General features: G+C 35.9%; 2 protein-coding genes across 2 annotated transcripts; one reads left to right on the top strand and one right to left on the bottom strand.

Moving 5' to 3' along the window:
• Positions 1–271: 271 nt before the first annotated feature.
• On the top strand, positions 272–21223 carry Nufip (nuclear FMR1 interacting protein 1). The gene is made up of 7 exons (XM_019058690.2): positions 272–1273; positions 12297–12529; positions 13807–13922; positions 15979–16143; positions 17922–18077; positions 19049–19548; positions 20966–21223. Exons 1-7 carry the CDS (start codon positions 773–775, stop codon positions 21107–21109), a joined length of 1815 nt encoding a protein of 604 aa, XP_018914235.2. The 5' UTR covers positions 272–772; the 3' UTR covers positions 21110–21223.
• On the bottom strand, positions 20778–25471 carry LOC109042126 (uncharacterized). Its single transcript, XM_019058692.2, has 2 exons — positions 25225–25471; positions 20778–22939 (listed from the first exon to the last, which is right to left on the bottom strand). Exons 1-2 carry the CDS (start codon positions 25307–25309, stop codon positions 22764–22766), a joined length of 261 nt encoding a protein of 86 aa, XP_018914237.2. The 5' UTR covers positions 25310–25471; the 3' UTR covers positions 20778–22763.
• Positions 25472–25642: the final 171 nt, after the last annotated feature.

Raw genomic sequence — 25642 nt, forward strand, 5'->3', positions numbered from 1 at the left:
CGTTCGGATTGTGCCGATCGAGGATCGTCACATATCCGTTTCCTTTTCCCGCTTTCCCGCACTTCGTTAGTTCATTTCCTTTTCCGGCAGTGACGTAGCAAACGTTCAAGTTTTGATTGGTCACTGGGTCACTGCAGGTGCTTTTGCCGCAGGCCGCGCAGGCCCGCTGGCCCGAGTGATAAGAGATGATTCGATCTTCCTTTTTCAGAATATCATAATGACTCCATTACTTTAATTTGCCCATATCAGTTTAATTATTTATTTGTATTTTACTGACCAGTATCAGGTGGCGCTTTACATGAAAAGTGTGAGACGCCTCAAGCTTTTACATCATACCATATCGTGTTGTTTTGAACTTCTGATTGGTTAAAATCCAGGCTATTCCGAGTAAAAAAAAATTTGATTGGTTGGTGTAAAGATGATAGAAAATATCCACCAATTGAAACTCAAAATTCTACAAACACATCAATAACCTCATTCATTCCGCCATTTGCATTCGGTGCTGTATTTATTATTGTTCGCTCGTGTGACGAGATCAAGACTTCTCCACGCGTTGTTCATGGTTCAATGTGCCTCGTACACTCTTCAGCATAACGTTTCACAGCATTGAGTACCTACTGTGCTTTACAAATTTAATTCAGTGCTTCAGTTATTACTACTTTGATAGATCAGTTGAAGGTGCTTGAAATCGAAGTGTCTTCCTAGACCGTACGGCCGGATTCTTGTACCGCTAAACTCTCAGCGTGAGGATTACGAAGGTAACTTGAGTATAATGGTGCGGTTGAGAGGCCGATCGTCTCGTGCACGAGGCTCCAGACGCGGCGGTGTTAGCCGGGGTGGTATTGGGCAAATTAGTCGAGGCGGTGGCCGAGGTGGTAGAGGAGGATCCTTCCCTGCACCTGGTATGGTTAGACCTCGACCACCTGCAGTACCTCCAGGATTCCTGGAACCTGATTTCGGGTACGGACCACGAATCCCTCCTATGATACCACCTCCAGTACCTGGACCAAGAGGTCTCCGACCTTATCCACCTGTACACCCAGCTGTACCTTTTCCCCGGGCAAGACCTTTTCCGGGAGACTATCCAGTGAGACATCCAATGGGAATGCCACCAGTACCGCCAAGACCTATGTTGCCTCCTGTGCCACCGTTCGTCAGAGGAAGAGGTGCTTTCCGAGGCTCACTGCCCAAAACTGGCAAAGCATTCAACAATGGCACTGTGAGTCAAGCTAGAGCTGCCAAGAAGAAACTGGCCAAAGCCAAGAAAAATGAGGTACGTTTCACTTTCTTGCTTAGTAATCAGTCACATAGGCTATACTTCAGAATGATGGCTCTGAAGAATTTTGAGAGGGACATAGTATCATACTTATGGTCTTCCTATTGGTACTGGACCAGGCTGCCACATTTTGCCCAGTTCAAGCGTTCGCAATGAGAAACCTAAGTAGCCGAAAACGTTTCATTAATGTAAATGAGACAGTGCAAAACCTAGGAAAAACTGTTCAGCCCCAGTAGATGCTGTTGCTTTGCTAAGGTTCCAACGGTAGGCTACTTCTAATTCTGCTCTCTGTGAATTGTATTTTGCCGTTACAGTTCTGAGAAATGACCAAGTTACTATTGTTTGATGTCAGTATTTATTACTTCTCTCATCCTGTAATTGATGTGGTATCACCGCAAGCCGCAGAAGGGCTTGTTAAGCAGTAGTACAGCAGTATCAGGGACCTCCTTGCCCTGTTGTGTATATACAGCTGTTTATCAGTAGAAGACCCCACTGTTGCTACTGATTTAAGTAACGAGAATTTTACCATGTCAGAATGCACGGGGCACCTGTGTACTAGAATTTTCTTACTTTTTCTATTTCCTTAACAAGCCACTCAAGGTTATTACCCCTCCATCTGTGCTGACGCGAAAGGGTCATTAAGTATTGTAATTTGCAGCCAAAGGCTGCTGTGCGCCACCAATTTGCTGAGTCAAACTTAAAATCATAGCAGTACTTGCACTAGTTGTAGCATGGCTGTTAGTCTTAAGTATAGCCTTTTATTATACCTATTTACTGCAGCTCTAGCTTTTTGTTTGTTTTTTCTTTTATTTTTTATTTCGTGAGATGAAGATTTCCACTTCACTCACGCACATTTTAATAATGCATGAGGAGCCTATTTTAAGCTTACAGTTTTTTATTATACAAAAACCAGCTTCTTGTCAAACCATTCTGAGAAGTTAACCAAGGTCTTCAAAGAGCTTCAGTTCTAATTTTTGGAAACCTCGTTTGGAAGTGATAGAATACAGTGACAACTTCTGAGCGTATAACTTCAATGTCTCCTTTTGAGTTATGAATATGAAACAGCACGTGCTCTGTGAGGAGGAGTGCAAAGCCCAATCTGTTTATCCTCAGATTGCAGGATAAGTAGAAGGGCCTGTCCTCAGTTGAAGCAGCTAAGAGAATATCACTTCTATTATTTCCATTGCAATGTTTTCATTTTCATCACCCAGAGCACACAAACTCTTAAGTTTAAGTAAAGATACTTTAACAGTATCCATTGAAAGAATCATCCGAGGAAGTGATGATTCATTATTTTTATAAAGAAAATATTTTGGGGGAACAGGACACAGAGGAAAAGTCACAAAATGGCTGTGTTACCGTCAAGGCGTGTGTACATCTAGAGTTCTTAATACAGATGTATAGTCATTTCCCAATGGAAATAATGTAACTATCTTTCACTGTTGTTAAATTTCCACTAGCAAACTACATTGCTGTCTGAAAGCTGTTCAGCATTTCTAATTGAAAATTTTACTAATTTTTCCCCTACTTACAAGCATAAAAAAGCTGAATTTGGGACTGAAATTGCACAAAAATATTCTTTTAAGTGAATTTTGCAACAAGTAGAGTTCTTTTCACTGGGGAAGGACTACATCTGTAATGACTTACTATCGCACAGGGCATTCTCAACTTACCAAAATATCAGCTGCGTTGTCAAAGTAAACTGTTTGGGACCACTTGGAAGCAGAATTACCTGATTCACAAACAATATACTTGATACCTGATGTAAACATGTGTGTTTACATGTAGAAGCCTAATGTTTCTACCTAACGCTTAACGATCTCAGGAGGTCGATGGGACTGTTGGGTCGCGGTCGCAAACGGAAGAACCAAACAGAATTGGACTAGTTTACTTATTTTGGCAACGCACCTATCTTCATCACTATGTCAGTCATGAATATTGGTGTTACTATCTGAAGAATCTCGATGCCTAGAGTAATAAAAAATTTTTGTCCGGAGTAAAGGTGGCTTGACATAAGCATCTCAGAAGGAACATTGTAAAAAATAGGAATGAAAAGGTGGAGACATTTAAACATTGCTGGGCCAGAAGAATTTTCTCATTTTCTAGTATAATACACTTATATTTTTCAAGGAATACTGTTTTCTTCAGCAGTTTTGACAATAATCTTGAAAGTCAAAGACTCATCTTCTGGAATCCAATTATTTAACTATGTCTCATTGGGCTGCTATAAACTTTCAATAAACAGACCACCCGAATAAAAGTTCAAGGCATGTCCTCATCAACATCCTGTGGGATTTGCAGTTTGACAGAATTTTCTATCGCTTTTCACCAGTTGTCAATGGATCCAAGTATTGTGCTGCGCAAGTTTTTAATGAATGATTTTCTGTAATCATCTAAACAGCCATGGGCCACTTTTTTCAGTGTGTGGCCTGTCTAATTTCTTGCTTGGTGTTCTAATTAGTTGTATACTGCACCACGTTTCATCATTTTCATGTAAAGGTTATCCCTTGGATCATTTCTCCATGCTTCATCAACTACTTTGATTCCAGGTACTTTGTTCAGTTGAAAAAAATTCTCTTTGTCAAAACAAATCTTGATTTTTCACATGTCAAGTCATGATGATCTATTTAGAAATTTTAAAAGCTTACAGACGAAAAATGAGATCAAGTGCAATTTTTTTTCCCCCAAATGTGAAAGACCCCATGATTGAGTCAAGACAAAATCAGAATGGAATTTTTCCATTTTTGATGCTTGCTAGAAAGTTTTCAGTACTAAGATATAAGTTTTTTGAGCCCTTTTTAATGCTACACTCCATGCGATGACTCAATCATTGCAACAACCATTAATGATATACTAACTGCACCCGTTTACGACAGACACAAAGTGATGATTCTATAGGGGCTATTGTTGATGACGAAATCAAGCCGCAGTAAATGACGTCACCGGTTCTGTTTGCAATGCCCTCAAAGTGCACCCATTAGTAACATCATTAGGTCACATTTAATGGGTCAGTGGACCCTCGATGACTTCATTGAAGTGCCCATCTCTATATCTTGAAATCTTCATGTTTTAAAGCACGTGAAATTTTCGTTCCGTTCTACAACAATTTGTGCAAATATACGTAAGCCTCAGCTGGTTAAGTGTCGACTTTTTTTCGTCTTCTGTGTCATTGGTAATGGTCTTAGACAGGAAAAATTATTGTAAGACCCATCTTTAAGACCTCTCTGTAGATTTGAACAGGTGTGTTTCCCTAAGTGAGACCACGTAATTTAAAAAAATATCCTTTTCCTACTAACAAATAGCTGCTTCTTTGGCTATTTTAAATCCATGAAAAATTGTACTCAGTACTCTCATCATTTTCCCATCCTTTATCTTTCCCTGACCATCAGTAAGAGGCAGACATTTTAGCTGTAGTCTTTTTTTTTTCTCTCGTTTCAGACATTTTACTTTAGGTACCACAATCAATGAATTATTTTCTAATCTAGCTCTTCAAAGATGTTTAATTATCCTGCATTTTTCTCCAATCAGTCTAATCACTAATCTAATAAATGCTTTAAGCAGGGCAAGCTCAGGATTTTAAAATCTTGATCATTTAGATTTTATCAGAGACTTTGTTTGCTGGCCTCCTTTTTAAGTTTTTAATAATTAACCACTTGTAATTCTTGATTTCATCTGGCGTGAAACATACAGTATAATTTTGTTGATGTGATGTGTAGGAGACAGAAATAAATAAACCCTGGGTTAACAATGCCTTGAAAGTGGAGATTCAAAAGAAACACAGTCTCTTCGCAGAAGCAAGTCGGAAACAAACGGACACAGTCTGTTGGAAAGCTTACAATGAACAGAAAGCTTTTGTCGCAAATCTGGTTAACCGTGCAAAGTTGGATTACATAGGATCTCATTCTGAAGAAGTGAGCAAACATGCATTTTTATCCTAACCTTTAGATTGTGGGGTTTTTCACCCGCTGAACAGGTTTTACTTAACTCTCCTTCATAGGTATTTCTCTTAATTGCAGCCAGATGTTCCTCTAAATGTCCTGGCCTCTTGAATTAGAAAAATAAAAAACACAAAAAAGCATGGTTTTTAGTCCAGAGAGAGATGGAAGGGGGGTGGGGAGAGAGAGAGAAAGAGGAAGAAAGAGTGACTGTACTCATTTCGCTTTATTCTTTTTTCTCTTCAGTACAGCCTACTATGTTCCAAAGAGCTACTGCAGTTACTTTCCTCATCAAGCTTAGTAAAGGCACAAATTTGTTGAGGATAATATGTTTTTACCAGCATCATAAATAACTAGGAAATTTTCTGTGGGAAAAAAGTGGAAATAAGTTAACAAGAACTGGAAATATTCTGATGTCCTCTCTTTACAGTGGCGCAAAGCGTTCTTTCAAATTGATTTTGTTTGATATGAATTTAATTCTGCAAAAAAAAAATTAGCTCTAATTGTGATGCTTTATTCATCAGAGTTTTTTTTTATTTTTTTTTTTTTTAAATCAAATTGAAAAAATTCTATCCCTTCAGAAAAGCAAAGTAGAAATTCTTTGGCGCTTCATTTGCTAGTTGTAATTCTGAAACAATTTTAAACTGTGGTTGCAGGAGGTGTCAAAAATCCCTGAGCTGAAATCTCTTCTTGATGCAAAAAAAGATGAAAGTAAAACGCCCACTGAAGTTGCAGCCACTGCTTAAGTTTCTCTTCCATTGTACCTTATTTTAACAAGGTACTCTACTCTCTTGTATATTTTCCCTTTGTACATTCAACTTTGCGCTCATGGCATTGTGAGCTGTCTCTAAAGTGTAAGGAAAATTTCTTTTTGTTTTCGGTGCCAAAGAGCCCATCATTTGTTTGTACATAGTGCAGTATAAATTTTGGAAAAAATAAGGCATACATTACACTTGTAAAGATCGTTCTCCGTTTTTAATTATGACAGTCTCGGTCTACTTCGCAAATAATTAATGAAAGCAAAGCAAAAGAAATTTCCTTCTAGTTCTTAAATCATCATTCATACCCACTGTACATTTTCTCAAGACTTCTGAATAGTTATAGGATCAATGACAAGAAAATTGCAGGATGAGTAAAAATTTTTGAATCAATCATAAATATTCAAAACTCAGTAAATAGAATCTCTCTTTTTCCCTTTTCACCCATTGCTATCCTTTTATAGGTATAATATATTTTGATACTAAACAAATTTTTTCTGGTAAATCATACCAAGTCTTTTTTATGGGTTGTCATTTAATTGTGACAAAAACTGTAGGAATTGATATAAAACTCCTTCTTACAAGTAATGGACCATTTTTTTTTTTTATTTATTTTTTTTTATCTGAAGTAAGATTTCTTCTTTTGAATCTCTGAAAAGTCTTTTCCATTACTGTAATGGTTTACACATCTTTTCATTAGATGCTCCAGTTTTGGCCGCTTGGCTAGCTACAGTTCTCTAATCAATAGTTGTACAGGTTCTGAAAGGAATGAAAACCAATCTTCAATAAGTAAACTGTGCTCAGCCTCCTTTCTCCAAATTCCTTGTACTTTCCACCCATAAGTTTGGTCATTGGCATCCTTCTATTGTTGAGGTAACTCAATTGAAGCATCTAAGTATTGCATTTTAATTATCTAAACTTAAATAATTATCCTTATAATTATCTCGTAAAGTTTGTGAGAATTATTTCGGATTTAGTTATTTTATGAGCCAGATTTTGCTGTGTGAAAAGTCAATTTTTAAGAGCTGTTCACACCCTTCTTTTTCTACTGAAAACAGCGCATATAGCAAAGAAAGGCACGTAAAACACAAAGGAGGTCTCAAATTTTCTGCCTAGCTAAAGAATGTTGCTGTTGTATAAAAAGATCTCAAGGGTGGAAAAAAAAAACGTAACTTACTGCTTTTGATGCCTAAAAATGATGTGCACTAGAACATGGTGAACACAAGTGGTTGAGGATCCTTCATAGGCTGAGGAGTGCTTATGAATTATCGACGTCTAATTTTATATAATTGTAGGTTTAAAATATAAAAGATTTTTTATCATTGTACCAAAAGACCATTTAAAAGTTCCAGTCATCCTGAAGTTCTCTTTCTTTAATTTATATCATTATTGATTGTGATATGCTTGTTCAGGCTCACTGATATGGGTCACCCATTTTGGTTGTATTGGAGATTTTTTCCTTTTGTTGTTTTAAGAAAAAAACAAGTAGTCATTTTCATGTTATTCGCTCTTCAGATCATAAAGTTGGAAATGCAATATCGAGGAATTTGGCGTTGGCTAAATTTCGATATTATTTGATTTGACATTTCCTTTGTGAACTCTTTGAACTAAAGGCTCATCATGTTCAGGAGGCTGCAAGGAACATTAAAACATCGAAACTAAGGAAACGTTGAATTTCTTGGTATTGTGTGTGTGGTCCTTGATTTTAATAAAGTTTTGGGTTATAAGTCAGTCCTACTTTTTCCTCTCTCTTATTTTCCGATTTTTTTCCGGAGCCAAAGACTTTTTAATGTGTATTGAATGATTATTTTTCTTTTTTATAATTAAATGGTGGGAAATCAAAATTCTTAGTGTATGGCTGATGTATTCTTCCCTAAGCCAGTTAAGCTATTAAACTAAAAAAAATAGTGGAATCGCATTTAAATTGGTACCTATTTATGTAGATAAACTTAATACATGTGCAGCTGCAAATCACTCGGTTTAAAACTCATTGCTGTGTATTTAAGTTGTGTGTGAGAGTGTTGAGTTTTTTATGGTTTACATTTGAAACATTTTCTTTCAATCTCTAACTTTGAGTCTCAATAATTGGTGCTTGTTCGATATTTTTAAGAGAGTTTAGTGGTTGCCCGCACATGCTTCATGCAGAAGCACAGTGTTGTTCCCCAATCAAAAGAGGCCAAATTATTATGAAATTATATCCCCATGGTAGTTGAAACCCTTAAATGACTACGAGAACCGCTAGCGTGTGTCTCACATTTTGCCTTTTGTGAAAAAGCATTTTTCATGTATCCAAGTCATTGATGAAGAAGGTAGGTTCTTCAATAAGGAGAGTCTTGTCGCCCTTTCTTTTCTTCGTATGTTTTCAGTTTGAAACTATTAATTGAATATTTTTGGAAACTAATTTTAAACTCTCGGAATATTTTTAGATTTCGTAATCATACGTTTTTCTTGGAATTCAGTAGGATTTTCATTTCTTTTCCTAAGCTCGGCTCTTCTTTGTTTCTTTTATTTTATAATTTATCAGTCCCCAAAAGGAGGCTGAGCATGGTTTCACAAATTATTTGTGGCCCATCGTCGGACAAATGCTAATTAAAATACTGGCTAAGTCTTTTTAAATCAATTATGAGTATTAGCCCGAAAATTAAGGTATTCCTTGAATTGATGGGGCATTGGTTGTCTGAAAATAAGGTTTGCTGGCTGAATATTTTTGCCTTTTGGTGCTTGTATCTCACTGGACTGCACTTTAGAGTAAGATCAATCACATCTGATTTACTGCTGCATCCATTGAGGGGCGCTCAACAGATGAAAATCAAATTGGTGGTTAAAAATGATGTGATCGAATATGAATGGAGATTAATGGGTCCCTTGCCCCACCTGTTACTGGAATAGCTTTGCATGTGAAAGAAATGCCTCTCAGCAATGTGCACAAGTTTTTGATGCAGATGTACCTTTATCTTGATCTTTTCTATTAGATAGGTCAGTTTCTAACAAGATAAGGTTTTAAACATCTCTAATTAGATTTTGAATTGTCTTCAATCTGCAGACATAATTAGTCATTTAATCTTGAACTCAATTTTATTATCGTAAGTTTTTGAACTATTATGTTTTAGTCTTTGTTGGTGTCAATGTTTTAAGTAAAAAATTTGTTTAAATATTTATTATTATAAAGTATGATTTAATGAAAATAAAGTGTTTGACTGAAAAAAAACTTCATGCTTTGAACATCAGTTCTCCTAAATACTCCCAATAAAGGCGAAAGCTCGGAAGTATCATATTTTACATCCAAATATTCGGACCCGAGAAACGAATATTTTAGTATTTTGAGTACAAATTTATTTGTATCAAATGTTGGACTTATCGAGTCATAGCACAGTCAACAAGCATTGTCTGAAATTTTGAATCATCCCTAGGAATTTCTTTTTCTATTTTTGGTTACTTTAGAACAGTTACAATGTTGAAATACCTTAAATTCTTCTAAATCTTTGAATTCTTCAAAGTTTAATAAAAGAATTGAAACGAGTGAGCAAGCCCTGTTGAACTTAATTAGTTAGCCTGACTCTTCTATTGCCTGTCTTATCACCATTTGCATTTGAATGGTCAACAGAGAGTATATTGCGTCTTTGATACTTTAAATTCGTAGGCTCAGACCGTACTGAAAGATGTGACTGAATTTGCTACTTCATCCGCAATTAGAAGCAGTGTTACATCAAAATTTGAAAAAATAGATTAAATCCTCAATTTTGGAGTTGCAACAACTTAAAACGCTCGTTACAGTTTTCTCATCTTTACAAAAAATTATGCATTAAAAAATCATTCATTAGGTATTTTGCATACACTTATCATCCATAAAAAGGAGAAATAATTTGAGTGTATCAGTAGCCAATTTAATTCAAGTATTTCATGATTCTGAAATATTTATTTGACTTTTTAAGGTTTAATAATAGTGGAAAAGAAGTTCAACATTTTCGTGCTGCTTTCAGGATGCACCTATTAGATTATTTCTTTGCTTCTGCTGAGCATTGACCTTACAATAGCTCTCCAATTATATCTCCTATAAGCCCATTTACCATGCGGAAACCTTACGTAACCATTTCCTCATCTTGCCTAACTTGCTCTTACCTAGACCCATTTTACCATGATGCCTCTTGCTAATTTTATGCCACACATCAGAAATTCGAAGGAAATCATAAAATGTTCCTCTAATTTTTACATATCATGATTTCTTCTCAATTGGAAAAATTTAACTTAATTTTTTTTCAAAATTAGTGTTTCTCTGTTTTTGCTCTGTTGCATCATTACAGATTTTCATCATTTAATTTCCAATTTAGTATGACCTAAATATTGTCAAAGTAGTACTTTTATGAGGACAATTTTTTTTCCATGAGGAGATGCCTTGACGATCATTTTGTTTCTCTAAAGACTGTTTACTTGTACGCATCCCAAAGTAACTTGCTTTTAAAACCTACACAGAATATTTTCTTGTTGCAATCTCCATCAAACCATGCCACTATTAATATCCAGAACAATAAACATGCATTTTATATTGGGCCTAAGATGTTGTTTTTAGAAGTTCAAACTCGTGATTCTTTCACTCTTTTCTCCCCATCGCTGGAATTGGAAAATAATATCTTTTATATTATTAATGTGTGAGTGTTGGTCTCTTATGTCTAAATTTTCATGGCAACCTCTGTGATATGAAACCCCCCTTGGATGGTTTTTTACCATTTTAGAAAATCATGTTTCATTTAATTTAAAACGTGCAAATTTTGTTTTAGTTCTCCTTGTAAGCAGACCTGCCATCTTTCCAGTTCGCTTCAAATTTTTCAAATTTAATAATCATCTTGAATTTTCCATTTTTAAGATTGATCCTCTAAGTTTTCAAGTATTCTACTTCTGAGTGGTGAAAGTGTACAGAACTTGATTTTTCCCTGTTGTTAAATAATTTTTAAATGAAAAAAGTGCATTTGTAATCAAAGTAATTTCAGGTCAAGCTTCAATGTCAGTTTTTGTACCAATGTTTTTACTTATACTACTAGTAATTACTATCAAATGCCTCCTTTTCATATGCACGTTTTATAAATTTTGAAATGTAAGTTCAGTGGCAAAGTTCACTCGCCTATAAAGTTTCATAGAGTTTTGCATCGGATGGAACAACTTCTGAAAAAAAAATTAATTGATAATGAAACGGGGGAAAAAAGGAGAAAAAGAAATCAACCGATTAGAACAAGCACATCGAAAGATGTTGGATGGATGATGAATCCTATTAGATTAACTCTTGCTGCCTATCTTAAGGAGAACTTTTTTGGCTTCATTTATTCATGGAGATAAGTTTGAAGCATTCACTCATGGCGTAAGTTTACGTAAAAGTTTCTCATACATTACTCTCCATCCCCTTTCTTTTTTTCATTCTTTTTAATGAACTTTAATCTCATTTAAAATGAAGATCTTATGTGGTCACTGAATTTTTGCTTTTTTCCGCTGTAAGTGTCATTAGCCCTTTTATATTTTGCTTTTCAATTTTTCTTGAGTCAATGACGGCTGATTCACTTTTCTTTTCCAAAGAAACATTCTTAAATCTACTGATCATGGCTATAATTTATAGTATTCAGCTGTTCTTGAGTGCTGGAAAACAAAAAAACACTCATGTCTCAGATTCAATGTATTATATTTTTCCCTCTTCTTCCTTCCTCCTATTTCAGTATACTGAATGCTAATCGAAGAACTCATAAGTATTTTTATGATTTTAGCTTTCTGTACCTTCGTGTGCCATCGATTCTGCTTTGTCTCTTTGTTTTTTTTTTGGTCAGTTTTTATTATTTTTCTCCCTTTATCTCTGGTAGTCCTTTTTTTTTGTTTTATACGTGCCAATTTTAGGGCGTTGACCCTATAAATCTTGAAGTATGAAAGTATTTAACTTTAATATGATATCAGTATTATGTACCCATGATATTTTCATGCTACTGCTCGTAGTAATAGAACAAAGAAAAGAAAAAAAAACCCCCATCATATCCCTATCATTAAATTCTATCTTACAGTTACCTGGTTTTACTTCAGTCTTAATTTGATGTGAAAGATGATAGCACCGTTGGTTAAAATGAGGATGTAAGCTATCGTAATAAACCTCTTGTGACCAACCGCATTTGCTACCAATCTTTCATCCTATCTGCTCAACCCCTGCCCCTTTTTCCGTCCCTCTTAAGTTAATTTTATCAGTTGTAATTCTTTAATTGTTTTGTTTTTTTCTTTTTAATTTTAAGATTTCTATTTTTTAAGTGTGTGCTCCGTGTTTTAACAGCCTTTTTAATGTAGTTTTGCTACTTATTTCAGGAGAATGATCCTTTTTACTGTGAAGCATGCAATCGATCTTGGAAAACTGCGGAGGCATTACAAGAACACATCTCGGAACATGAAGTTTGCGGAAGAGAGGGATGCACCTTTACCGCTCATCCAAAGATCGTTGCCTTACATGTACAATTCCACCATTTTACAGGAATTTACAAGAAAATTGCTAATGTCCAATCCCCTGAAGATATTGAAAAGTGGATTGCTGAGCGCAAAAGGTAATTACCCTGTTCTTCAACATTATTCATATGGTCAAAAGTCAAAGTAGTTCAGTTTTCACCTTAAGATTAAAGGTTCCTCATCAGTTGAATAATATGGCATAAAATGCGCTCTGAATTGTCTGCCTAAAAGCTGAATACTGTACATTAATTAATAAACAGATAAAAATCCAAGACACAAAAGAAAATGAATTACAATGAAGCAACCTGTTCCATTACAATTATAATACTACAAGAGAACCAGATGTAAGAAAAATAACTAAAAAAAAGCTTTTAGGAAATACTAACACATTCTTGAATGAATTGCATATTAAAATGAATGTTGCTCATAAAAGTTCTATATCTATCGGGTTCATCTCCAGAATTCTTTGATCATTTTTATATCTTACTTTCTATCAAACTGAATTATAAATTTTTATTGATTAAAGTCCCTTTTTTTATGAACGACAACTTTTAACTTCATTATCAACGCTCATCAATTCTGTTTTGTTATATTCATTTTTTATCTCTCTTTACCAAGAGTTAGATTGCTGTAGATTGCTTCAGCTAAGCAAAATTAGCAGTCTGAATATCAAAGAAAATTCAAACAAAATATTTGATTTGCTGTTTTCATCGTACCTCTTAGAAGTTATATAAACCAAACAGCTAATTGGCTTTTAAGTCGATTTATTCTGATTGTGCCTGCCTGTAGAAAGAGGACAAAACTTAAAAATAAATGCCTAGAGATTTGCTCTGCAAACATTTTGAAACCGCCCTAAATGTTAAACCAAACCCAAGCTCCGGAAGTTTGTAATTTGAAGGTCGAAAGACGTACCTTTCAGAATAACTGTCTTAAATTTTAATGTGCTATGTTCATGGTTTGAAATTTGTAGATAGTAATGTAACTTCATGCCTCCTGTCGACCAAAAATATACGTCACTGCCTTTGTACGAGAGCATTTTCTGTCGAAATCTCAAATTTTAATTTTTTTGCAGAAGTCCTTAAAAATTGCTGCACTGATAATTTTGCCTCCATTAACTAGGTACCTTTATGTAGGTAAGTTGTATCTTTAAGGACTTTTTCAAAACCTTTTGTACTCTCTGATGCTATTTGATTGCTTTGTCACCTCCTTGTGATATCACAACTGAAACAGTCTATACTAGCTTCTTGTAAGTATTATGACTGTTGGTAGAATTTTACAGTCATCATGGCAGATGCCTTGATGACTTTAAAAGCTCATAGATATGAGGAAAGCTTCTTTTCTCAAATGTAGGAACTAATTTATTTTCCTTTTTTAGTCGTTACCCAACAGACGCTAATGTCGCCATGCGGAAAGCAAAAAAAGAAGAAATGATAGAACGTGGAGAACGAGTTGAAGAAAGTAAAACTGACAGGCATAATCGACCCAAAAGAGGTGAGTCTTACTGAAAGCATCATGACAAAGAAAACTGAAGGTCCAAAAAATTATATCGTATGGGAGCAAAGACGTAAAGACGGAGTGCTCGTATCTAAAAAGCACGGGGAAAAAGTGAAGCCTGGCTTGGCGCTGGGTGCTTGTGTGAGTGTGTAAATGAGCGCGGGAATCCATGGTGGCAAACGGAAATTTGATTTGAACTTGTCCTCTTGATTTTTCCACATCTCTTCTTCGAAACGTATTTTAAATGCCTAAAACGAATAAATTAAGAAAGTTGGGACTGCGTCCTATTATAATACAACTACTTTTGCTCGGTAACAGGCAGTAATCTCAGATAAAATTAGTTTCTCTTCTACTCATGGTGGTTCTGCCGGTTCAAACAGGCCGTTACAGTCGTAGATGCCCGTTACTCCCAAATGAAATTAATCGGTCGACGACGGACCAAAACTAATCTAAAGTTATAAAAATATGGGTGTGTAAGTGAATTTGGGCAAAAATCAACCTAAAATACTTTGTTTCCGCAATTTTATTTAGTTCCTGTTCTACATTTGAATTTCAAACTTGTCCCGATTTCGCCGCCAATCCTCTAGCCAATAGTAGAGGTGATTGAAAAGAAGCTTCATTTTTTGCTTTTAGCGCTCCATCTTTATGTCTTTGTATGGGAGTTAGCAGTTTTTTAACCTCTGCTATCTTTGATCTTTATTGGCAGTTGTCTGTTTATGATATGTCGGTGCCTCAGCCAAGCTGTGTTGTGTTGCCAATTATTGGAGGATAGGTAACTTGCCTGGATGTGGCTACCGCCACTCATACCAATATGGTCAGCTGTATAATCTAAATCACAGATTCAGGCATCAAATTTACTGTGGAATGCTGAGGCTACTGTAACAACCACTAAAGAATGGCCTCCATTCATCATACTGAGGAAGTAAATCTACAGGGTCCCAAAAGTCCCACTCCCCTCCTCTAACTTTTGAACCGTTGGAGATAAAAGATGAAACTTTGGGAATGTTTCTATCGCAAAGGGGACCGTCTTCTGGGGGGGGGGGGGGCAGCATTTTTGCCCTTCCCTAAGGGGGGGGGGGGCGAGAGAGGGCTCCCAACTTTTTTTCAAATGATAACCCCTACCTTGTGATAAATCATCGGAAAAAATTAAAAACCAAGCATTTTTGCGCCAACCGCAGATCAGTATCTGAGTTATGTTAAGTCAAAGGCCAAATTTGACCTATTTTCCAGAAATTATAACGCCGGTTTCAATCATTGCAGTGAAGAAAATAAAACTTGAAAATGTTCCAAATTGTAAGCACTTTTAAGTAACAATCACAGAAATCACTTCAAACTAATTTTAAGGGGGGGAGGGGGTTCGGACCCCCAAATATGTCAGTTCGAAAGTCATGATTTTTCGCAAAATACTAAGCCAATTTCCCCTAACTTTCCCTCAACATTATCTTGATAAGTTCAAAATTAGTTCAATATTACGTTTTCAAGTCCCCAGATTTCGGGCAAAATATAAATAAAAAATAAAATTTAAATAATCAAATTTAATCACCTTAAATTTTTTTTTTCTTTTTTTTTTGCACATTACCGACGTTTTGAGTCCCCTAGATTCAACTGCATTCACCACAAGTGAGTAGATTTATCGAGAAACAACTGCTCTGCATTCACAATGATGTTGCTTTTCTTTCATGATTTATGTGTTTATTTTGTTTTCCACCAAAAAGATTGCGAAGCTTTGAAAGCCTCTGTAAATTTCATTCCATTTATAAAAAATTTACTATTTCATCTACAGAACTTTTAAACAATATGTCGCTTATTCCTGTTTTCTCGCAGGAAATTTAAATTGCTCTGTTTCTAGGTGTCACTAAAATAATTTGAACAGGATGCTGAGTAATAACTTGATTTTCCTTCTTCAAAGATAATCTAATCAAATTAAAAGTCGAAATTTGTGAGAAAATGGATAGCTCAAATCAACTATTCCATTAACTTTAAAGTTAAGGATACCATGAGACTTTTCTCTGAAGGGGCCCCTAATTTTATTATCTTCCTCTTATTTTTATAGGCGAGCAGCGGTCGCACAAGCCAAACTGGAGAGACAAACGTTTTGGACGGAGTGGTGAAGCATCCTCAGAAAATAAACCTACACCGAAGAAAAATCAAGTAACTTTTGATGAAGATGATAATGACCCGAAAAAGGATTGGAATGGGAATTTACCACCCTTCCAAGGTAACAATTTGTTTGTACTCTAAGAATTCATTGCTACGTTTATTTATATTATTATTATTACTCTTATTATAATTGGATATTTTGGCAAGAAGGTGACTATTTAAAACATTCACAAGGCCTGAAAATACATCTGCTTTTATTCCATCTGGGTTGATTCCCCCAAAAACTAGTTTTGAAGGGCAAAACATTGATCACTTGGAAGGGGACACTCTGCGCTTAATTCGATACAGAATTTAATTTTCAACAAGTTTTGGCCAAGTTTGTTAAATTGCTATGTCCTAATTGTTCTTGTTGACTTGCCACACTTTTTAAAATCAGCTCGAGATGATGCAGTATGATACTTCCCTGGATGCGCAAGAGAAAGACCTCTTGAAGAAACTCCGTTTAAAAAATTAAACCAAACGTTTTCTTTTAGATTTATCGTAGGCCCCTGTAGGAAACTTGCATCCCGTTTTTCGTCTACTGTGGGAAAAACTCACGTTTCTAATTATATAAAACTCTTGTTAATGTTTTGCAACAAGCAAATTCCCATGTGCAACCCGCACTGCAATCCTCTGCCAAGTAAATTTGGAAAAGTGGTGCGGGTTGGATGTGAATCTCTACAATATTGCCTTCTCACCATGCGATAATCCAAGTTTTTATGTTGCCTAATGTTTTTATTGACGGATGCTGGATGGATATTAAATAAATTTTAGGTTTTTACCATAACTAATTGACTTTATACCATTACCTATTAGGCCCTTCTTCTACCAAGCTATATTATTGGTTGAAATATAAAGAACTAATCAGTTGCAAATGGTTAGTGTGTGCAAATATATATAGAATCTTTATACAATCCATGTTAAATGATTTCATTAGGGGTATTAGCACCTTCTTTCTCCTTTAGACCTCACTGTGAATCATCGTTATGATAGTAACTTGGTCGATTTTTATCCTATGAAAATGATGCATGTTAATCGAAGAGCCAGTTCTTAAGTGATTTTATGAAAAAGAATGCCAGTGCCCTCAAACCCTGATACACATTTGAGTGGCTCTAATGCATGTAAGCTCCTCTTCCACTGTTTGATCCTGAAACCTGACTTGAGTGGTGAAAAAGGGGCTCTCAATCCCAGTTAGTATGAAACGACATAGTTTAGAGCATCCTAAATCCAAAACGTTAATGGAAGCACATATGCGTCGTTATTTGATACTCAATTGATTTCTGTATTCTATCTTTCGATGCGGAATCAATTCCTTTTGATCAGAAAAACAGAAAAAAATCTTTATAGTTCATCAGAATGCCATGAGGAAAATTTGCTCCTTTTTTTTAAATTTCAAGACAACAAAATGTATTATTTTTTCTCCCAACCCATTTTTTTTTCTTTTATTTACATAATACTGTGAAGACTATAATTGGATTTTTAGAGTGGAATATGATTAGTTGCAACGAAAAATCAGTTCATCTAATCCCACGTATTTTCATTTTTTAAATATCGAGAACTAAGGAACAAACTGATAATTTTGGCAATAATGAGTCAGCAACTTTTCCGCATTTGACAGTACAAAAAAAGTTTGCTGGTGTTTTTAGTTTTTCTCATTCTGCATGAGAGCGTTGTAATGATGCTGTAATGTGTAAAAAAATTGCAAATTTAACCTCAAAAGTACAAAAATGGCGAAAGTTTTCTTAGCCCTGCAAAATCGTCAGTTTACAGATAAACGGTATTGTTCCTTAGCCATTGATATGAAAGAATTCATAAAAAAGAATCCCATAAAATTTACCTGAACTTTATTGTATGCAGGTCTTCCATGTTTGTCAACCATAGACGTAGTTGAAAGCAAGATAGAAACTCCTGAAAACCTGAACCAATTAGAAAGTACTTCTTCTCACACTGACCCTGATGCCAGCATTAGCGAGGATATTGTTCACTCTTCGCCAGTTTCCAGCTCCAATTGTGGTATGTATCAATGCTTCAGTATCCATCAGAGTACTCTTAGCTCTCGTTTTTTTACAGTTTAAGGGAGTATCACGACCCTTCTCCCTTCCCCACTCCCTTCGTATAAGAACAAGGCAAAAGGATCTTCGCAAGCATCATAAAAGAGCCATAAATCTCCATATTTCTCTGCTCATTTGAAAAGTGTAATTAAGTATGAGGTCGGCTAGTTATTTAAAATCTTGAAACCTTTTAGAAATATATTGAAGGCCTTTCGTGGCATCATCAGCTGCATTTTTGTATCATGTGCTCGATGAAGCTGCGCTCTTGCCATCATGTCCACTTTCAAGCATTTCAGGGCCCCTGTTTCAGTTTTTAGGTACGCTTCATGCCAGCATTTCTAACTTGCAGGCAGATCAGAGATTTTTTTCTTCATTAACATAAGCGGTCTTGATCATCTAGGCTTGGATGGCTGTTATTGATAATGAGCACATGTGTCTCCCATGACCTTGCACCTTCTTGCTTTAACCAACTTTTATAGCAGAGAAAAGTAAATAATGGGCCTTCCTGTGCTCCTTGGTTGCACCAGCTGTACAGTGGTGTCTTCTTGTAAGGGAAGAGGGGGATTAAAGTTTGTATTTTAAGCCATCATTGTGTCGCTCTTTTAGCATAAGAGTGTAACTACTTTTTTATTTGAGCCTGAAAGTCTAAATAACTCTATCCGTTGAAGGGCTCACTCGTAAATGAAGATACGCTCTCACATCAGAGAAGGGGTAATTTGTCATGATTTAACCAGTATGTTGGTCCCTGCGATTGAATGTCTTTGATATAAATTCAGATGTTTCTTAGCTGCTGCCACACATGCATGATCATGAATGATATTTAGGTCAGGATTTCATTCTTAAAAATATCTTTCATGTCATTGTTAATCACGTTTTTTGCGGATTTTATTATTTTTTACAATTTTGAATTAATGTTTATGTCCTTTGTTGCAGGTGTTGACGAACTGAAGAATAACCCAAAAGATGAATCTTTCAGTGAAAGTGAAGAAGTCGCAAATGTGGAACATGTTTTCAATTCTGAAACCGATTCCACTCCAACAATTAGCAATGACAGTAAAAATGTTACCTCAGATGTGAAAGAAGAGAATAAAGTAGCTCCAAAACGAAGTTCTAATGATTCTGACTCATCCTCTGATGTTAAAATGAAGTTAGTGCCTTATGATGTTGGTACCAACGAAACCGATGACTCAGAACCCGAAGAATGTTCCATAGTAAAAACTACTGAAAATCATCCAGCTGTATCATCAGACCTAGTTGTTAGCGACCCTGTAGAGACTAAAAATTCCTCTGAAGTTGACACAGGGGTAATCAATTCTAAGTCTAGAAAGCGACATCGGCATCGAAATAGTGGTGACAAACAGAAAGACACAACTGAAGATTCAGTGAAGAAAGACAATTGTTTTAAGAAAAAGAAATTGACACTTCTAGAAAAGGTAAAATTTTACTTGAATTTTTCAAACTAAGGATTTAACATGTTGCATGCCTATACCCAGCATCAGTTAGTCCACTCTGGCTTGTAGTGGTTCAAAATTGCGGCTGAACATAATTTTTATGCTTCCTTTACAATTTGTCCCTCTCTCCTGACTTTACTTCAACCAAAAACTTTTTTCTTATCCTCTCTTTTTTCTATTTCTCTGCTGTTATGTATTTATTAATTTTGCACTCTCTTTTCTTTCCCACCACCTACTGTTCTTGCTGCTGTAATTGAAAAATGTATATTTTTAATTTATCTGTAAAAAAAGTGAATTTTCGTTTGTCAAACTGCTGATGAAATCCGTAAACAGATTACAAAATACATCATCTAAACAAATTTCCATTCTCCGGTTGCTTTTAAATGGGCGTGGCCTAGCCTTTCCTACCAAATCGGCGGTAATTAAGTGTAATTTAATTTTCGTCAACAGTTTACGATATCGTAAACGCGCTCCGGATCACGTCATGGAACCCATTGACGATTCTAGTTGAGAGTGAAACCCATCAACAGTCCTGTAACCAGGCCTTTGGGCTCTGATTACTTGATAAAACTACCAACTTCGTTAACCAACCTCGTAAAAATATAATGAGAGAGGACATTTTTAAACACCGTAAGCAAGATGCATAGTCTTGTAGTTTCACTGTCGATATTACCTGTCGAAAGGCCCCTGGATCTAAAAAGGGCGTCAAAAGAGGCTTAATCCTGCTTCATATTCTAGCCCATGATTTCCCTTTAAGCTGTCTCTCATTGGATCGTGAACTGCTCATTTTCAGAGGGAAAAGTACGGAAAGGACTTTGCATTTTTAACCACTCAATTAAATTTTTTGAACAAATTTGGAAAGAATTTTCACGTTATATGTAGGCTTTAAAGGTAACCAAATTGTACCACGAATCAAATAAGCTTTTATAGTTACTCCTAACTCTATGTTTCAAATAACGGGGTTTTGTTCATTAGGATTATCATATTGTCAAAAGTTTCACTATCCCCCTTCCAGTTTTCTGAAACTTGGTACCAGTGTCTTCCAAAGTTAACAGAACCGGACAAGAACTCCTGTCTTTGCTTCAGATCTCTGAATAGTGATCTTATGATGAGGGTTTTTGCTTTCCAAATGTCTGTATTCCAGCCTCAACCTTCAATTTTTTGACGGTGGAAGTGGAAAGAAAGCTGGTAAAAATGAACTAGACCAGCAGTCAGTTTTACATTTTATTGAAATAAAAATTAACAAATTTAATCAAAAACAAGTTTACATAAAATTTTTTGTAAATTTATAACACAGAATAACACTTTTAAAAAACAAATCTTAGGCCGATGTTTTTTTTACCTTTTTTTCATTTTAACTCCTTGTAATGAGTAATTCTTTACACAAATCTTTTTTCAGCTGTTGAGTAAGGAAATTCGGCATGAAAGGAATGTGATCCTCCAGTGCGTGCACTTTGTAGTATCAAACGATTTTTTTGATTTTGATAAACGACCAAGCCGGTGGGCAGATGACTCCGACTCAGACTCCTCATGTGATTATTAATGGTGCTTTTCAAATGAGTTTAACTGCAGCTGAGATTTCCTCCCTCTTATTTTTTTTTACGTTGTTACCTCTAATTTTTTTACAAAATAAAATTGAATTTGATTTTTTAATAAACGTTGTATGTTCATTTTAAGTTTGGCACATTCTAATTAACCAAACATTTCCCTTTAACATGGGCCCCATTTCAATTCTTAAAAAAATTAATATGAAGGGAATTTTCCTGGCGTACAATCACTCTGCCAGTGGTCTTCAATGACCCCTGCAAATAGTTTGTCACATTAGAGGTTCTGGAAAATTAGCTTTGACGTTTTCAACTTTTATTTGTTGATGATGAAACTAAAAAACATTGTTTTTGAGCATATAAGTTCCTGCTACCTTTAATCTTGAAATGGGAAACTAACCCAAAGAGACTCATTAAAACTGCTCGCAAATTTCAAACATTGAAGTTCATTAATTGCAACTTAACTGGGTAAAATGTGTCTTAAGAAGGGAGGGGAATGAGATGACTCCTTCACAGCTCAGAAGAGTTAGCTCGGTATCACACGGCGCAAAGAACCGTTATGACATTACAAAAATTGACCCTTTAACAGCTATTCGAAGTTTAAGGACGCGAACAGGAAATTTGACAAAATCGCCAGTAAAGTTTGCAAGTGCTTAGTTCCTTACTTATTAATGAATCACTTCAAAAACTAAGGACTGTGTGCATAAGATTTATGTCCAACATAAGTAGTTCTTGTTAGCAAAAATACCTTCAATTGTTGTATAATTATTTTACATTCTGTGAACAAGAAGCACATGATAGATGTAAACTTAGATCAGTGAAAACTTTGTGTTGAAAAAGAGTATCAACCTGCCTTTAATGCAAAATTTCTTATTTATTGTTTGAATTTCATTTTTGAAATAATAAAAGACACTTGCCATCAAAAGGCTTTATCAGATTACAGAGCCTTGCCCTTTTCTTCAACGGCCCTCTTAGGGTGGGTTCCCCTCATATATTGAGTTTGGTATGGCTGTAGAAATTTTTGAAACACCAACCCTTACTGAAAAATTTAAGGTGGCACTGTGTAGTGCTCTTTTTAACACTCAGACAACAAGGTAGACAAGACAGCAAGTATGAAATTAAAAAAATACTTTTCTCATAAACAACAAGCAAATCGTCAGTAAAAATGCAACCAAGGGAATGACTTCCATCTTAAAGTACTTAAGAAATAAAAGTAAGGAATATTGCAATAATTGGCAAAAGTCACTTTAGAAGTATCTTCATACTCTCTTATGAGTCATAGGACATAGCAATGATGAAACTGCAGAAATGCAGAATGTATCTCCTTTGCTGTGCTTCAAAATTTCCGCTCCCATTAAATTTTATCAGTAGAGAACAAAACAGCGCTATTGCTGGAAAATTTCAGAAACATTTTTTTCCACAGAGAATATAATTAGAGAGGTTTTCAGAGCGTAACAATGACTATTTTTCAATTTAAAAAATTCAGTATGAGCAGAGGCCTGCAATGCCACAAACCGATAGAAGCATGTCTGCAGTTTCACTGTGGGTGTGTAAGGATTGAAAGAATGCAGGTACTTAAACTATGATGATAGGATGTAGTGAATAAAAAACTTCGGAAGAAAGTATCTCATAAGAGATGAGTATGATTTCAAGTCAGCGCTCTGATTCTGATTTTTCGTTCTCTTTGTCTTCTGAGCTCTGCTCTGTCCTCACATTCTGTACATTCTTCAAAAGTTCAAGCAGCCTTGCTTTAATGTGGTCATTTTTTTCTTCAATGGAATCTAAGGCAGAGTTGAGGATGTCCAGCTGCTGATTCAGCTCACAAATTTCTGTGAAAAGAAATCAACTGGTAGAACTTCTTCTCACACAATCACGATTAATCTGCGTCTAAAAGACTACAGGATATTCTATAGGGCAATGAGAAAGAGGAAAATATTTTTAAAAAGAATCAATCAGATGAAAAACAGGGTTGCCACAGTCAGGGAATACCAGGAAATGTCAGGGAAAAATTGTTTAGTCACCTTAATTGCTTACTGAAATGGGTTGGACGTTTTGAGCAACAAATTTTGCCCCAAAACTATTTCTCATTATGTCTTTTTAACCATCTGGCATACTTAAATGGTCAGGAAATTGGACCAAAATGTGTCCGGGAAATCAGGGAAATGTTAGGGAATTTAATTTTCTCCACTCAGTGGCAACACTGAAAAACCCAACTCGGCTCTCAGCAAATTAACTAGGTCACCAGTTGTTGGATGATGGGCGAGATTCCTCAATCGAATTTTAGTTGCTCCACATGATAAGGTGCAAGCATTGGCAAGACTTGAATGATCAATGATCATTATTTCCCTTTTTGAAGCCATGGTAAAGAATCAATTGTTAAGGTTTTCATTGCAAACACCCTGTTCATCGATTCTTCTCAATCAGTTTAAATGGCCGATCAATAGATATTTCGTAAAGCGTGCCATGCCACTGAGTGCAAGTAGGATTTCACTCAAGAAACAAGTTTTTTTTAGCTCTTCTTCAAGGCAGCACAAATAAAGGGTGCCGAGAATTTTATAGAGCAACTCAGTCTGCCACAATCCTCTGGGCCTTATGTTGAAAACTACAGACTGCTTTCTTCCCAAAAACGGCAAGATGGGAATGATGTACCGAATTATGTTACAAATTTATCTCAAATTCAATGAAGACTTTCATTCTAGATCTGCCATACTGATGGGATAAAGCCACTGCGGTGTATTCAAGGAATGTCCTCCTAAGAATTACTTGAGCAATTCCTGACAATTATTCTAATGAAATTCTTTGTTTATATTTTTTAAGGTATTCTGAAGATAGTATTTTCATTGGCTCTCAAGTGTTCTCTGAATTTTCGTGGACAGTCTTAAGTTCACAGGGATCAGGTTAATAACAAATAAACAAAAGGGGACGTACCTACTTACCTACTTTACTTCAACAGGACCCTTTTCTGTCAAGTTGTTAGAAAATGGTGGTTGCATTTTGATTTGAACCACCAGTTGATGTGCAGAGAATAGTCTTTGCAGTTATAGTGCTGTATGACATCAGGAGGGTTCAAAACGCAACCACCTAAGTATGTGTCATAGAGTACATAGAGTCGTGATGTACATGGGAGAGCTGGCGCCATGATCTGCTCTATGAGTTCCGAGCCCAGTGTGCGCCAAGTTCGGGTCACTTTTATGATACATGTTCGATCCAAAATGACGGTGTGGAATACGTGGTGATTCCTATCATCTTTGTTTACATTAGATGGCAGGGTACCCGTGTATCGCAAACGATCGATTATGTATCGAAAAAGTGACCCGGCGTCACACAGGAGTCTCGGAATTCGGGACCTGGAAAATGCTTAAAAGTGGCGCCAGCTCACCCACTTACATTACGACTCTATGTACTCTATGGTACGTGTATTTCCTTTGCTCTTGTTGCGATACTTTGATGCTGTCAGTACAAAGCGTTACTCTCCTCTTTCTCTTCTTTAGTGATCAGGGAGATTCAAAACCTCTTGTATGTTTTCCACCAGAGCTTTCATTGTTCTCTGTCAACACTGAGGAAAAACTTGTACCAGTTCTTCGCAGACAAGGCAAAAATTAGCTAAATCAAGAATTTGTGTTGTAGCACAGTTTTCAATGCTAATGCTACCAATCTGGAATTAACTTATGCCTTTAGGACAGGCTGCACTCACTTTTGCTGGCAACAATCACAAAAAAAAGTGAATAAAATGGTAGGTGTTGATGGCATATCCAGAATGATACCAAGCATTACTGCCATTGCGCCTGTGTCTCATAGTTTATCGAATTTGCTACATCTCAACTCTGAAGCAGACCTGAGAAGTGCCATGTCTCTTGTTCAATCACTTTTGCCATGCTAATTGGAATTTAAAAGTTGGGGCCTGTTCTAGCGGTGAAAGAGAACATGGGAAAAGAAGCTGTCAGCAGACACGCCCCAAAATAACACAATTTAGGAACGGCAGAGTAAGATATCAGCTGTAAATATTGATTTGCCAAAATCGGTTCAGAGATTGATGCTTAAGATATTCAGTAGATCAGTTATTTTGTTTAGGTGCTGAGTATGTATTTCGGTATTTATTGTGTAAATTTCATACCTTCCTCCTCTTCGGAATTCTCAGCTTCACTTGAACCATTTTGAGCTGTAACATTGTTGGACTCTGAATTATTGTTGCTGGACATTTTTAATTCCAAGATGAATACGTAATTGAAGCAATGAAATGTTTTTCAGGATGACAACTTGGATATATTCAAAGGTATGAAGAGATGTTCACTTATCACTGTCACTGGTCAACCATTGGTCGAACATCATGTTGTTAAACACAACACAACACAACACAACAACAATCCCTTCTCCCTCCTCCTCTCCCTCCTCTCCACTCCACCCATTACAGGCCATTACTCCATTCTTCTTATCAGTAAAACGATGGCCAATCACAAGTCAAGCTCCTTTTGACGTCATCAGAAGTGGAAAGAAAAAGGTGACGTAACCAAAAATTTATCAACCCTCTCTCT

Source organism: Bemisia tabaci, chromosome 5 (assembly GCF_918797505.1).
Source record: "Bemisia tabaci chromosome 5, PGI_BMITA_v3".
NCBI classification, from domain to species: Eukaryota; Metazoa; Arthropoda; class Insecta; order Hemiptera; family Aleyrodidae; genus Bemisia; species Bemisia tabaci.